This window comes from Malaclemys terrapin, chromosome 1 (assembly GCF_027887155.1).
Source record: "Malaclemys terrapin pileata isolate rMalTer1 chromosome 1, rMalTer1.hap1, whole genome shotgun sequence".
NCBI lineage: Eukaryota > Metazoa > Chordata > Testudines > Emydidae > Malaclemys > Malaclemys terrapin.
The window spans coordinates 99,993,678-100,009,809 of NC_071505.1; the positions used below are offsets into that span (position 1 = coordinate 99,993,678).

The window sequence follows — 16,132 nt, forward strand, 5'->3', positions numbered from 1 at the left end:
TTATAAAAGGGGATGTTGTTTGAATTGATATTAAGTGCCCTTTTCAAAACATATGTTCATTTAAAAATAGTGTATTTTGCAGGCATGTAATGCTTACATTTTCAAAGCACTTTATAAACAATAACTAATCAATCCCTGGGAGGTAGATGTGGATGAAGTTTTTTGATCAACACTTTTTTTTCAGTGAAAAATGCAGATTCTGTGACACTAAAACATTTTGTGAATGTCTGTCAATGACACCAAATAGTTTCAGTTAAAAAAAAAAGTCAACAAAAAAGAAAAAAATCAAAACATTTCATTTTGACATTTTCAAAATACTTGGATTTTTTAGTTGAAATGACTTTTTATTTCAAAATTTCCTTTCATTTTATTGTTTGTTGTTTAAAAAAAACCTTTTCAGTTGGCCTAAAATTTCAGTTTTGCTTCAACCCAAAATGATTTTTTTCCAATTGTTCAGAATTGCCAGTAAATAGTATCCCTATTTTACAGACAAGGTCAAAGCCGCAGAGTGGGGAAGCAACTTGTTGAAGTCCATTATGACAGGTGGAATTAGAACTCTCTGGTCTCAATTCTCCGTCCTGTGATTGGTACACTATACCAGTGTTTCTCAACCTTTTTGATATCAGGGACCGGCTTGCTGCCTTCCTAAACTGTGTCCACGGACTGATCATTGAGAAACACTGCACTAGACCATGCTGCCTGCCCCCATAGACAACAGAATAATCTGCTAAAAGCAGTCATGGAGTCCCCACCACCTGAGCAATCCCAGAGTAGACAAATACAGCTGCATCTGACACAGACACCATTGCTGCTGTACAGCAGGGAGATGAACTAGATTAGTGATACTCAGCCACTGGTAAGTCAGGCATTTTTTTGACTGGTAGTAACGTTTATGAAAAGTCTCTGTGCTGAGTCCCTGTGCACTGCTGCTGCCTGCCTCTCATTCAGTTGTCTTCATTTCCCAACACAATAGGTTTGTGTACACTGCATTAGTAGAACTCGAGTTAACAGACCCTGGGCTTGTTAACCTAATGCTTGAGTGTCTACGCTTATTTGTTACAGCAGGTAGGTTAGGAATTGTTGAATCATGTGTCCCAACCTGGGGCTCCAGCGTCTACACTGCATTATGTGGGCCTGAGTCCAATCACCCATATTCCTGGCACCCCTCCCCCAAATGTGGCTGCTCTAGCCCTTGTTTCATGGCACGGTGTGGGAAAACTTGATTGTCTTCTTGACACAAAAAGTTGGCCCATGGGATTGTGGGATATTTTTGGCAGACTCCCACAACACATCTAAACTGCAGAGCAATAGGGTTTGACTCAGGGTCAGACCCTTCACCTCCATGTGGTCCTCGGACTCTGGGTCTAAGCCCTGGCTTAGTGCGATTTGTGTATACATGGAACTGAGCCTGAGTCAAGTACACCTTTGATACGTTTTGCAGTCAGTCCTCAAGCAGGTTTACGAAGCTCCAACTTTAGAGGAACTGCAGAAATTTTTTGGGCGCCGTGCAGATCATGGCATAGTGCAGCAAAATATAATTTTCTTTATAGCTTTCAATTCTCCTTGTATCAAAAGCAAAATACTCTCCTTCAACATTTATTCTGCACAAAGCAGGATTTCTGGTGTTATTAACCCTGTCTTGCTATGTCCACTGCATGAAAACAACTGATTCAATTAAACTTGCTGGGAGCACTGTAACCTATTGTTTTGCAACAGATTCTGTTGAGAAGATACACACCTAGTTTGGTTTCACAGAATCGACCAGTCCATCCAGTTTCACAGAAACACTGTCCTGATCCAGAGATTCCTTCATCACATTGCCCATGGGCCTTGCAACCACAGACTGTAAAAGGAATGTAGATTGATCACAGACAGAATGGTAATGAGAAAAGGAAAATTCTTCCCTAGAGCAATGTCACAAAACCACACAGGCCCCTGGCAGGAAGGAGTTAGTGGTCTGTAGGTGGAAACCAGGCTTAGCCTGCAACAACTGTCAGTTATATCAAACTTGGAGGGGGCGGGGCTCTCTAACCAGAGGGAATAAAGAGAGTTGGCAAGCTTGACAGTTGAGTTGCTCTGTCAGAGAGATCTCAGGCAGAGAGTATTTAAGGGGCGGAGCAGCCTGAATGAGGAGTCCTCTGAGCAGTCACACCTGGGAAGCAGGCTCAGGCTGGCCTTCATGTTGTCTGATTGTTCATTTGATTGTTAACAAGGTCAAAGCTGGGATTTGCCTCTACACAGGGTAGGTGGACTTTGTCTCCAAGCAGGTGTAAAAGTTACCTGCTCACACATATTCTTACCCTCAAAAATATCTCAGCCATTTTTCATGACTGTTTAAAAGTGTCTGAATGGGGATGGTCTTTTTTATAATAGTAGGGGGATATTCCTCTACCCTCATACCCCGAAACTTTAAGCACAAAGTATTTCTTCATTGAGTAGTAGATCTTTCTTTGTGGAAATACCAAGCAACAGAGCTGGTCTCTCATGAAGAATCTTTATTATTGATAGTTCTTTATGTGTTTTGCTATTTAATGGTGTTTTGGCTCTGCTGACCCACCCCTCTGCCAGGAATGTTTTTTGTGTATGTGGGAAAGTAATGGCATGGGATTTGGCTTATAAGCAGGTCTGATTCTATGGGTGAAATTCTGGACCCACAGAAGTCAGCAGCAAAACTTCTAGTGGAGCCAGGATTTCACACTTTGCTTTTTGATTTGTGAAGGGTTTAACCTAGTCAATTAATGTTTAAATTTATATCAACAAATTAATTATGTATATTAAAAAAAAAAATATAGGGCCACAAGACCTTTTTGGCTTTTCTTTTAGTAAACATAACAGTTTGAGGTTCAGACTGATAGTTTATATAGTGCCATAAACATACACATTCCCATACAATAGATGTCAAATGGATAAACTTTGGGTAAGCATCGGAACTTTTGCATGCATAACCTAACCTTATAGGTTAGTGCTAGTTACTACAAAACTGTGTTGGACTGAAAACAGTAATTTAGGGTGAAAGAGTTAATACCCTGTCTCTTCTGCTATCTTTAGTCTCTCAACTAAAGCCTTTATGCTGAGAATAATTTTTTTTTAATCTAGGATGAAATTTACCCCTATGAGGATGCACAAGGCCAATGCACCTGGGAAGTCCCACTAAAACCGACAATTGCTCGATTATGTAGGAATTTTCGAGGAGCATAGGCCTTCGGTTGGCCCTCTCCACAAATTAATTTCCCCTCTTGTGTTACTCTCTTTTTCATATGATAAGTATAAAGTGTTGCCTTTAGTAGCCATGAGATATCCTTCTGATTTCTTGTATTTTATCAGTGTTTCCATTCTATTGTCTTATCTGTCGCCGGGGTTGGGAGACGGCTATATTTTAGTTAAAAAGGACTGTAGATCAAGCAAGAAGTGATGCCTCAACCTGCTTCATGCTACTGCAAAATGGAACTGTATAATTGATAGGAGGAGTGGGTGAAATTCACCCTAGTGCAGAGGGCCAACACAAACCTATGTACCTCTGAAGTCCCATGTAAGCCCCACCTTGTGTTGGCTCTCTGCATGGGAGTGATCTTCAACCAGTGTCTGGGCTATGGCAGCCACAGGTGGCATGTCAGTTGTGAAATGGAAGAGCAAAGAATATACATAATTTTTTTTTCTGCTTCAAAAATAAATATAGAAAAATGGTGTATTTGAATCAGATATTAATTCAGAAACAAGGCTGAAACATACGTTTACAGTCAGAGCCATATCTTCCAGGCAAACACAGCTCACATGAAGTCCCATTAAAGCCACTGTTGCATTTACACTCTCCAGTGCCTGAGTATTTGTCGTCACATGAACCATGATTATTACATGGGGTCTCTGGCCCTCCTGGGCAGGCTAGAAAGGATAAAATGCAGTGTCAGTTCTCTTCAGCTCTGCTTTGTATTTACAAGTTTGTTCGTTTTCTAAGAAAACTGGTTTTAGAAAATCTTTGAGCACAGAAACATTAGTTCATAAATGTGTTCCTAAATCCCTTAGGTGCTTTTGAAAATCCCCCACATACACACTTAGTGGACCACAGTGGATTCATACAACCTCATTTACTTGAAGGATGTAACCTGGCACCCACTCATTTAGACTGTTGGCCCCCAGGACTGCAATCAGATCCATGTGGATGAACCCCTGAGCCCATGCAGAAGTCATGGTGAAGTCTCTGAAGTCAAAACCAACAATTGCTTGGGTTAAAACACATGACATTTGGCAAGCATGTTGGTACAGCTGAGTGAAGGTTGGGAAGTTAGTTAGATGATACAATATCAGCACTGGTAGTGATTCCCCTCAGCTGTTGTTTTCAAAGTCAATAAACAAGTTAAACTAACAGGGCCCCACAGTCCCCTTAGTGCTTAATGCTCTTTGTACTCATACCAGATACACATATGCTCATGCACTAGTTGTGAATTCTATCACATGTGTTTAATGCATTTTGATGTCAGTCTCCAGAAGTTGACACATGATATGGTTCTCGCATCTTTTGTATTTTTTCAAATGGCTGAAATGTGTCTCCATGCAACGTCACAACAAAGCAATATATACTCTTTATAGCATTAATTTTACTCTTCTTTATCAACATGGAGTTTACAAATTGCTAACATAAAAAAAGAACCTTTTTGAGCATATTTAAGTTATTTGGAGTGGAAAATAATAATAGTGTACTTATGCATGCACAAACTCTCACTGCAGTATTACCCTGTTTTACAAAGAGGGAACACAAGACAGAGAGAGGTTATCCCTGGTCATAGAGCAAATCTCTGTCAGAGCTGAGATTACATCTAAGCAGCTCTTGTTTCTTAGTCAGCACACTAGTATACTCAGTACACTAGACCATGAAGCCTGTCATGACTCATGCATAGTAATGATTGCAGGATTTTATTCAATATTCCTTTTAAACAATTAAATATAATCATAGAATCGTAGGATTGGAAGGGACCTCGAGAGGTCATCTAGTCTAGTCCCCTGCACTCATGGCAGGACTAAGGATACGTCCAGACTACCTGCCGAATCGGTGGGTAGTAATCGATCTATCGGGGATCAATATATCGCATCTCATCTAGACGCGATATATCGATTCCCGAACGCGCTCCCGTTGACTCTGGAACTCCACCAGGGCAAGTGGCAGTAGCGGAGTTGGTGGGGGAGCCGCGGCCGTCGATCCCGCGCTATGAGGACCCGAGGTAAATCAAAATAAAATACGTCGACTTCAGCTATGCTATTCCTGTAGCTGAAGTTGCATATCTTGCATCGACCCCTGCCCCCAGTGTGGACCAGCCCTAAGTATTATCTAGCCCATCCCTGACAGGTGTTTGTCTAACCTGCTCTTAAGACTCTCCAATAATGAATTGCCTTGTCACCTTGTGGTGTCAGGCAGCTATTCCCAGAGAGATCTCAAAGGTTAATCAGGGCAATCCTACCTTGGCAGTCTCGCCCATAGTAGCCTTGACAGCACTTTGCAATCCAGACAACCATCGTACAATCCTGGCGACAGCCATCTAAGCTCCTGCCATAGAATTGGTATGTACACTTCTGTATCCCTCCCTAAACGTTGCACAGGGGGATAAAAACACAGGTGATTGAATGCTCTGTGGATTTATTTTTAACTCACTGTATTTTTTTTAATGTAGAGCTGATCAAATTGACAGCCCTGGAGATCGAAGTGATCTATCTACAGAAAAAGCAAAGCATAGGCAGTAGTGGGACAAGCTTCCCCCAATATGCTTCAACCCTGATGTGACGAGACTAACTCTGAGGAAAGAGGTTAGTTCAGTCTTCCTGCCCATTTAATCTATGGCCTGTCTTCTGAGACAGCCAACAGGTAGCAATAAAGGGGGAGGACACATCAGAAGAGAGCTGGCACCACCTCATTCATTTCACATGAGCCATCAGATGGTGGCAAGTCACTACTGGCTTAGACTGGATTTGAACCAGTCACCTAGAAGAGAAGGGCCTATGGGCCAGAACCTCAGCTGATGTACACTGGCCCAGCTCCAATTAAACCAACTGAGTTAGGGCAATTTACACAAACAGAGGATCTGGCCTGTAATGTTTAGACTAGGATATTCAAGCCAGTTTGCTGGAGCTCTCTTTGAAGATTAGGTAGATAGAAGCAGAGAAACTTGAGAAGAAAGAGTATGCCAGTCTAAACTCTTTCTTTTTAATCACTAAAATGTTTGTAGATGAATTTAGTGCTGGTAAATGGTTAGGGTTCCTACAGTAGCAGAATGCTGACAATGCACTTTGACCTTGCCACTCTCCTCTAGCTTGTAGGTCCACTCTGCTCACTATAACACAACCTGCCACATGTATAGAAGCATCAAGTGGTTTTTTGGTGTGCAGTATGTGCTAGGGTGAGACCACCAAACTCTGTCACTTCTGACCTAATAGGATTTGATCATAATTCTTAATGGGGAAAGGCTGATATGACAGCGCCTAATTCAGAACCCATTGAAGCCAATGGAAGCATTCACTTTGTCTTCAGTAGTTTTGCATCCGATCTATAACCCTCTACCGACTTCAGTAGGATTGGGGTTTTATTGTTCCATTTAAACAAGTGATTTCATTGTTCACAGCTCTACTGTTCTTTGAAAGTGTGTGTTATTTTTAGTTTATTATTGTGCAGTGCACAGAAGCCTGACAATTAGACTGCCGTAAAAAGGTACTATTACCTTCGGTTTAGTCGCTGTAGGGCATTTAGGATTATTGTAACAGCCAACACAATCCCCCTGTTGTAGAAAGGGAAAAACATATTTAAAAATAGGAACAACAAAAAGCTGTTTGAAAGCACCAGAAAAGTGTCTACTTTTATATAAGCAGTTAAAATTAATGACCAGAGACAAATACCTTTAAAAATATCCAATTTCATTACTCCTAATATAGATTATAGGAGTTTTCCAAAAGAGATAACAGAGGGGAAATGGTAAAGGAAAATGACAACAAAATAGGTACATTAATTTAACTAAATGAAAGAGAAATGAAATTTCACAGTAGAATAGTTCTGGAAGTGCAAATTTGCTACTAAGCTAAATAGGTAAGAGAGGGAGATGTATTTATCTATTTGTACATAGGCCTACATTTGCAAAAGTGACAATGGATTTGGGGTGTCTCCGATTTGGATGTCCAAACTGAGATGCTTTAAGAGACCTGATTTCAGGAAGTGCTGGGGACGCACCCTAAGCAATCCCCTTTAAGGTGACTCAAGTTGAGGACTCAAAACCACTAGTGGCTTTTTGGCCATATTGTATTTCTCTTTAGAAACTGATATGGCCCTCATCAACATAGTAAATGAGCACCTTGTGCATATGAGAGTATCTAGTTAGAGATATTTATACAAAGAGCACAAGCATCCACAGACATACCAGTTAGGATAAAAATAAGCACTAACAATCCTCCTGCTTATAGGGATCACCATATAGGGACAGGAAAAAATCCCCTCTGTGCTATGATAATACACATGTAGATGTATTATAATAGGCTTTTACATGTTCCTGTGAAGGCATACAGCATTAGCCAGTGTTAGATTAGATGGATGATTGCTTTAACCCTACATCTAACTCAGAAAGTAATAACATCATCCTCTTATAGGTGGTAACTTTATTTGACCCTCTCAACATGCATTATTCAAAAGGGTCCAAAGAGAATTAATTTCTGCACTCTGTTCAGAGTCATATTTGTCCAAAAAGGGTTTGTCTAGACTAGGAGAAGTGGCTGAAATGAGGTCAGGGTTAGCTAACATGTTTCAGCTAATCCCAACCTAACTTTGACCTTTTCCTTATCGTAGTTGCAGGTGGACCTTAGTGTATCTTTTAGGCACCATACTTCACCTTTCACTTTATTTTAGTTAGTCACGGTCCACCCGAGGCTTCCCACCAGACAAACCCAAAGTAGCACTTTAAACAGAGTTTCAGCCCTGGAGCCAAATCCTGACTGTATTGGAATCAGTGGGAGGTTAGCCATTGACTTCAGTGGGGCCTGGCTTTGGCCTACAGTTCACATCTCCCCAAGGATCACAAAACTGAACTGAAGGACTGACTGACCGTGAAATCTGCAGTGATAAAATTGTCACATCGCCCGCCAAGGGTGGGGTCCATTAACATGCAGTCAATCCCGTAAGCGATGCCACCATCAAACTCCAGGTGCCGCTGCACTATCCTACACCTCCTGTCATTCAGAAAGAGGTCACCCTGAGAGAGAGGCAAGAAGATAATCACACAAAATAAGGAGCCTGCTTCACTGGATGCTTGGTTCAGTCTATGTGCAGTTCCTGTTCAGGAATTAGTAAGAATATAAATCTTCCTTTGAAGTCAGTTCTCTCTCTTACAAAGTAAAAATTGCTTATCATTTCCAGATAGGATAACAGCATTTCCCACTGGGCTTATGCATGCAAACCCCTGTCTCTAAGGGGGGGGTCCCAGTTTGCCATGCCCCCCAGTTAGATGCCAAAAGGAATGGTGGACAGATGCCATTACCCATGAAGCCCCTCCCCCACAAGAGTATGCTCCCTCGTAACAGTCAGTGTCTCTTATTCAGTGTATTTACATATAAGGCCAAATGTTCAGAAACAGCTACCTGCAAAGTCAGTGCACCTGAGTGCAAACAGGTGGTCACACACACAAACCATGCAGTTTGCACAACTTATTTTGTGCAAGTTTGCATCTAGGCAATAATAATTTGCAGGTCCTTAGTTCTAAAATGTAGCCCATACTATACATTGTACACTTATGACTCTTCTCCCAGAGTCAACTTCACTTTGTGGGAGCTCATTTTATATTTTGATATGTTACATGCTAAGGCCCACATCCTCAAAGGTATGTAGGGACCTAACTCCCATTAAACTCAGCTACATTTGAGGATCTGGGCCTGAGGTATTTCTCTTTTGAGGTATGTGCCAGCCAGTTATTTAGAGAGACTATTACCTTATGATAAAGAAAATTATTCTTCAATATGCCACCTTACCTGAAGGCAAATCACAAACCTGTGGATCTGTTTCCTAAGCCACTGCCCTCCACTGGGATATGCTAATGGAGACCACTGTGCATATGTGGAGCACCATTAATTCCTGTGTCGCTAATTCCTTAAGGGGGCTCTACATAGGCATAGAGGGGTTTGCACTAGTGGTTCCCAATGTAGTATCAAGGCTTATGTTATTAAATAGTACATTCCGTGAGGATTCCCAATGTGCTGGTACGTTAAACACTTACAATAGAGTTGTTGTTATCCCCACATTTTACACTGAGATCAGAACCTTGAAGGGTCTTCAGAGAATTGGAGCTGGGGAGCTCACAGGCTAAAATCTGTGAAAGAAATACACAGAGTGGGAAGATTTGGTGTTGGAGAACAGAGTTTTAGCAATGCCTCTTCTAAACAAATCAGGAAATGTTTGGAAGCACCTTAGCATCTCTGATGACATGGAATCTCAGATATTGCACCAGTTTGTCCTTGTTAGATTTTTTAAACAGGAAATCCTGCTGTTCCTTAGGAAGAGCTCTGAGAGCTTCATCGGTTGGCCAGAACAAGGTGACTGGTTTATGAAGAGGATCATTGATTACACTCATCAAACCGGCATTCTGCAACATAGAAAAAATGAGACTGATTTTTTTTTTCCCTGTAAAATTACACTGTAAAGGATAAACTCTGAGAAACATGTACTGTAGCTAGGAGTGAATTGGCCCAGCAGTGAGGATGCTGAATGCATCATAGCCTTCCTAGTAAATGGCCTGTATTTTTGCCTTCCTGGGCACAAAGCCAAGATTTTAAAAAGCAGGTGTCTAAATTCAGCTTTCGAAGTCTATTCTGAAGCTGATTTTCAAAAGTGCTGAGCACCCAGCAACTCTTATTAAGGAACAGGCCACTTACTTAGATGCCTAGCTCTGAGCTTAGGAGCCCATTTTTACAAATCTGGGCCAAAAAGTTTTAGCACACAAGGTGGATTAAAGAGCAGGGAGGGGATGGATCGTATGGACCCATGAGTGCTCAGACCTGCCTGCCATTCTCCCGTGTGGAAGGTGAGAGAACTGGTTGCGGGGGCTCCTCCATAGCTTGTGGGGAGGGAGCCTGTGCCCAGGGCCGGCACAACCCATTAGGCGACCTAGGCGGTCACCTAGGGCGCTAACATTTGGGGGGCGGCGACCGCAGTGGCCGGACCTTCGGCCGACCCAGTCGTCGTCGGCATTTCGGGGGCGGGACCTTCCGCCGCCTCTGTTGGGGTCGGCATTTTGGGGGCGGGACCTTCCACCGCCTAGGACAGCAAAAAAGCTGGCGGCGCTCCTGCCTGTGCCCCATTCCACACTGTACACAGCCCCATCACTCAGGCTGTGTGCCAATTTCACAAAACTGTGCCAAATCGTCATGGCCTCCTAGATTCTCTTACCTCCAGCAAGTTGCTGAACATGATGTATCCTTGTTTGGCTGCAACCATTTTAAGGCTTTCCTAGAAAGATAAGAGTATTAAATGGGCTTACTTGTCTGGGAAATAAATTGGATATAGATTTAGTAATAAGGTATTTGGCATGTTTGAACTTGTAGTTCACTTGTCACTGTGAAATCAAAGCCACCTTAAAGGTCTTATTTTAGATGCTCCTTTTACAAAGCAGAACATCTTTAATATACATTTAATGTATGAATGATTCTAATGAATTTTAAATATACCACAATGTAAAACTATGCTAATGATTCAGTGTAGGGGCTTTATAATGCCAATGCTTTTGTTGTAACTACTATGCCAAATGGTAATTGGCAAGAAACATTCCAGATTATACTGGTAGAATGCTACAGGAATGAGGTACGTACCCGCTCAGTGCCCGATTCCTTCTTAGGGAAATCCTGCATGTGTTGTGGAAGTAGGATTTTATCTATGATGTGTATCACACCATTTGTGCTGACAGTGTCGCTGGATATAATCTTAGCCTTGGTATTCAGATACACTGAATTCTGAAAAGGTAAACAAAAAAAGTGTTTTCTATGGAAACGTGGAGCAGGGAAATGTTGAAATGAAAACTCTTTACCGTGAGAGGCCAACTCACTGCTTGCAATACATTTGCAACAAATAGGGCTCCAGTTTTTAGGGCTTGATCCTGCAACTCTCAGCCACACAAGTAGTCCTACGAAAATCAATGGTGCTACCCATGTGAGTAAAGATTACTCACACGAGCAAGGACTGCAAGACTATGCCCTTAGCGGGGGAAATAGAGAGGGTAGCATTTGTGAAAACAATAAGCAATAGACCATTCTTATTTTAAATACTATTTATTATTTTTAGGAGGAAAAGGAACAATCTAATTTTAAAAACGACAAATGAAAACGGTCAGTTTATTATTCTAACAATTTTACCTTGGCTATCTTGTTACCTGTGAGAAAGTGACCTGGATGGGGTCCCCCTGGAGAGAGGTGACATTTGTAATTGTTGTCAGGTCATTATAGAGAAGTCCGGCACAGCCCACCATGTGGTACCTAAGGATCTGGGGCATCACTCCGTTGACAATCCAATCTTTAATCTAGGGCAGGAATTGGAGGAGTTCAAAGGCAAGGACAGAATAACATACAAATCCAAAAGCTCTCAGCTGCCTCACCCAAAGTCCATTGCCTTTTTCTTACTTACTTTTGGTTCACTGTTAAATGCTTCTTTATTGGGTGCAAACACAGTGAAAGGACCAGAACCTGCAATATCTTTGAGAGCAAGGGCCTGGAAAGTTTAAAAAGAACAACGCAAAAATCATTCATTAATGCACATAGTGTCATACACTGGGCAGAATTAGACTGGATCCCATACAGGGAACCAGGCCCCATACTGTAGGCAGGGCCTCTAGATTGATCTCTGTGGCTGCCCACAGCCCTGTTCCTTGATGCCATCTACCTCACATTGAATTCCCTTCTCCCATCCCACCACAAGTAATGTAAGACTGAGGGAAACACTCTGTTACCATGGGGAAAATCCCCTCCCAACTCCTTCAGTCTTAAAGGATTTAAAGAGTTCTCTCTGCAAGATTTGCCTCTCCATACTCTCCCCAGCTTCCTCCGCTGCTACTTAAGAGCACAGAGCTCTCCTTCTCTTGCTCATGTGCTGCCTTCCTTTATAACAATGGACAAGTAGTGCTTGAAAGTAAGAGAGAAAGCTGCTCTCAGCAGCGATTAATATGGAAGCGGAACGATTACAAGCTTTCCTTTCATCTTGAAGGAACCCAAAGTGTTTTCATATTCACATATATACACCTCTGCTCCGATATAACGCGACCCAATATAACACGAATTTGGATATAACGCAGTAAAACAGTGCTCCGGAGGAGCGGGGCTGCGTGCTCCGGTGGATCAAAGCAAGTTCGATATAATGTGGTTTCGCCTATAACGCGGTAAGATTTTTTTGTCCTCCAGAGGACAGTGTTATATCGGGGTAGAGGTGTGTATATATATCCATATACTTACGTATAATCTTATGGTTAGAAACCTACAGCCCATTGCTGTAGGTGTTGCACAAACAGATAGCAAGAGAGAATCCCTGTACAGAAACACTTACAATCTAAAGGATGGAGGGGAAACAAAGACACAAACTATTCCAAGGACACAGAGGAGAGCTGGGACTAGAACTCTGGTCTCCTGGTCTAGTGCCCTATCCATTGTTCCACACTGTCTCACTACCTATGTCTACACCAAGGAATCACCGTCCTCTGAAATGTAGTCAGAACTGCGGGAGGCACAGAGCTGCTGTTTAGAAGCACCCAGCCACATCCTGCAACATTTTAGAGAGGCGGTGAAAAATACCATGTAAAATGCAATGGGAACTAGATCAACAGAATGTAGTTGCCCACATCAGAATTTGGAAAAAAGTGCCATGGGATCTCTGTTTATGGATGGGAAGGGCTTCAGTTTTGGGTCTGATCTGAAGGACACCGGTGCATAGTCCCACCAGTCTCAAAGCCATACCAGGGAATTGTAGCAGTACTGACTCAGAGGAAAAAGTGCCATTTACTGAATAACTAGCACCACTGCATGCAACATTCTAGTTTTCTGTGAAGGTCTCCTATATAAGAAATAATTGACAATTTCCAGTCCTGATTACCTTGTGAGATCAGGGCTAGAGATGCTGTGGCACAAAAAACATTCAAGAATTTTCTTACCTTTAGATGGAAATAAAAATCAGTAGTATTGGAATCCTTAAGAAGCTCCTGCAACCAAGAATAACAGCATTTTTATACTGAATTGTGTGAATTTAGAATTGTGTCTGAAGAAATATTAATGAGTGCCGCCCTCAGGGAATGAACATGCCTGGTGTTAGAAGGGGAACTTTTTGGTCTAGATGATACAGTAATTGCCTGCATTGGTACAGCTTGTCAGCTGACCTCTCACTGTAGCTCTTGTCTGGTTTTTGTATGTGTTATCTTGCCAGTCAATCAGAAAGCAGTTGTGAGAATCGAAGAATAGCAGCATTCATGTTCCTTGCAGTGCCAGCTAGGTGTCAGGTCACTCCGTTTCCTCATATTATAGTTCTAGTCTTATTATAGAGACCCAGAGAGACAAAACCAGGCCTCAACTGTCAATATTGAAGATTACAGCTTGTTGCGGAGCAGGCATTTTGCTGCTGCTGCACAAAGCACATGCTATATTGAAAGTTATATACAGAAACCAAACTTTACAAAAGTGACTAGTGATTCTGAGGACCTCACCTGAGACGCTTCAGAGGGTCCTGATTTTCAGAAGGCAGGTCAGAACACTTTCTGAAAATCTGGTCCCTTTAAGGTGTCTCGGGTTGGGCCCCTCAAACGCACTAGTCTTTTTTGAAAATCTTGTCCAGAGGTAACACTTACGGGACTAGGGAGATGAATTTCTAAATGGCATTGAAGCGAGCACACGAGGAATTCTGCATGCAATTCTGGGCTTTATGCAACAGAAATTTGTTAAACTGGGGAAAACCCAAAAGGCAAGCAAAACTGCAGAAAGGTCTAGGAGAGGTTAAGAGAAATGAACATATACAACCTAGAGACCAATAACTAAGAAGAGACATAACCATTCCTCCATGTCTTTGGAGAAGTAATAAAAAGTAAGGGAGGGAATTATTCAGATGACATCTTCAGGACAATCCTTGTTTAAAGGGTAATAATCAGGTCCTGGGCTAGGGGCTGAAGAGTTAATAGGCTATAAACTCTGAGGTCTTTCTGGAAACCTTTTCCTCCCTTTCAGTTCTGGCCCTTCTATCGTCTGTGCAAGAAGGGAAGGAGACAGCTGTGCACTCTCCAGGGTGCAGGTTTTAATATTCTGCCTGGCCTTCATATGAACTGTATGAAGGTGCAGACGGCTCCTTGCACCTCTTTCCCCTTCCACCGTTCTCCATGAAGGGCCAAGCAGAATCTGGCCCTTTCAGAAGCACCAAGCACCTGAAGCTCCTGGTCACTTCAGTTGGAGAAGTGGGTGCTCAGCACCTCTGAAAACGAAGCCATCCTACGTTTCTCAGATTGGACACCCAAAGCCCGAGTATCCAAAATTAGTGGGCACTTTGGAAAATTTAGTCTTATATGATTTCTACTGAAATTCATTGGCAAAAGAGAGAATAGAACTCACAAATTCCCCAGCCTTAGTCCCATGCCTATGCCACTGTTTCTTAACAAGCTACCTGATGTGCAGCAGCTGTTGCTCTTTAAAAGGTGCCACTTCTCCCTTAGATAAATAGATAAATTTACTTCAGCATTTGCAGTATTTCCTATAGCTACTGCAGGACATACCTAGGAAATACTTGGGTAGCGGTACCTATTTCTCTATGCAAAACTGGCATGGTTTTAAGAGTGGCCACTGTTTTACATAACTCTTTGAAAAATATTCAATAACACATAAATGTTTTACCTGGTAGATGTTGCCTCGGCATTTAAATCCATCCCCAATGTAATCAGGTTTGCAGGTGCAGGTCCTCTCTGTCAGCTCGGTGTCATTACAGATTGCAGATTCACTGCAGCCACCGTTATTCTTGTAAGATTAGCAACATCAAACAAAATCAAATTAGTGGGTGTATTTGTGTTTACAAAACAATTTCAATTCATTTGCTCAAACTTCCAACAGAGGGAAATATACTCTTTCTTATGAATAGTAAAGAAGCAGTCAAGATTAATGTAAAGATAGTTATTGACACTTAAAGCAAAGCACAGTGCCAGTTTCTTTAACACCCATTCGCTAGCTCCTCAGTTCAGTGTGATGTAACTGGCTATTGTATACTGCTACCCAAAAGATTTCCATGCAGGCCTCATCATGGACTCCTGGGCTATGATCCTGAGCTGCACTTCTTAGGAGGTACATCCTGAGAGGGGAAGGAACCAAAAGTGGCTCTGGGATTCTGGGTTGCAGAAGCTACTCTAGTTTACTCCTTAGGTGTCTGGTAGCCCAGAATAGCTGGAGCACAGAACTGCCACACTTGTCTTTCCCCCAATTCATTCCTGTCTCCCCTCTTCCCCACCTCCATCTGGGAGGGAAGAGGCATAGGTCTCTTCATTTGGCTTTGTTAGGGGAATTCCCCAGGGGGGAGATCTGGCTGCTCCCTGCCTCTGTTACACCCACTGAGCCAGCCCAGAATTGGTGCCAATGTGATAATCAGACTGAAAACTGGTTTACTTGTGGACAAGGGGAAACGTCTCCTCATGACAAACCAGGGAATGCTGCCAAATGAAAAATGTAGCTCATTTTCTTTTCACACGCTCATTGCTAAAACTCAGATGCCAGTAACATGGGAGCGCACTTCCACTTCGTCTGACCTCCCATTCTGAGTGGTACTGGGGGGTCCTTCTTGAACTACCACCAGGGGTCTGGTTGGGATGGGCTCTAGCATAGTTCTCACCCTATGCAGCGTGGTTTGGACTTGTGTGCTGTTTATTTGGGTAGATCTAGCTGGACTGTTGGACAGGGAATTGAGTTTATTCAGAGCTCTCTGTGTACCTTTGCCATGGAGCACTTGGCTATATTACAGTCAGATTAGCATGCTGCACAACGTTGACAAAAGCCAACCTTCTGTAAAAACATTCTTTTAATAGCATTGTAGCCAGTGAAGTGGAAGAGAAGCTGTCAGAATGAAGCTCACACAAAAACATACGCAGCAGCTCATAAATCTGAACAACATCCCCTCCCCCTG

The 16,132-nt window shown here is 42.4% G+C and overlaps 1 protein-coding gene across 1 annotated transcript in view; it reads right to left on the reverse strand.

Annotated features, from left to right (window-relative positions):
• Window positions 1-16,132, reverse strand: part of STAB2 (stabilin 2) — a 137,912-nt gene that overhangs the window by 22,746 nt on the left and 99,034 nt on the right. Inside the window, exons 45-57 of the mRNA XM_054033227.1 lie at window positions 14,860-14,979; window positions 13,143-13,190; window positions 11,630-11,713; window positions 11,379-11,525; window positions 10,822-10,962; window positions 10,403-10,462; window positions 9,423-9,599; window positions 9,234-9,326; window positions 8,070-8,216; window positions 6,702-6,758; window positions 5,451-5,574; window positions 3,730-3,879; window positions 1,739-1,843 (exon numbers count right to left, since the gene is read on the reverse strand). Coding sequence (XP_053889202.1) covers window positions 1,739-1,843; window positions 3,730-3,879; window positions 5,451-5,574; window positions 6,702-6,758; window positions 8,070-8,216; window positions 9,234-9,326; window positions 9,423-9,599; window positions 10,403-10,462; window positions 10,822-10,962; window positions 11,379-11,525; window positions 11,630-11,713; window positions 13,143-13,190; window positions 14,860-14,979 — 1,453 coding nt within the window. The remainder of the gene's footprint in view (window positions 1-1,738; window positions 1,844-3,729; window positions 3,880-5,450; window positions 5,575-6,701; window positions 6,759-8,069; window positions 8,217-9,233; window positions 9,327-9,422; window positions 9,600-10,402; window positions 10,463-10,821; window positions 10,963-11,378; window positions 11,526-11,629; window positions 11,714-13,142; window positions 13,191-14,859; window positions 14,980-16,132) is intronic.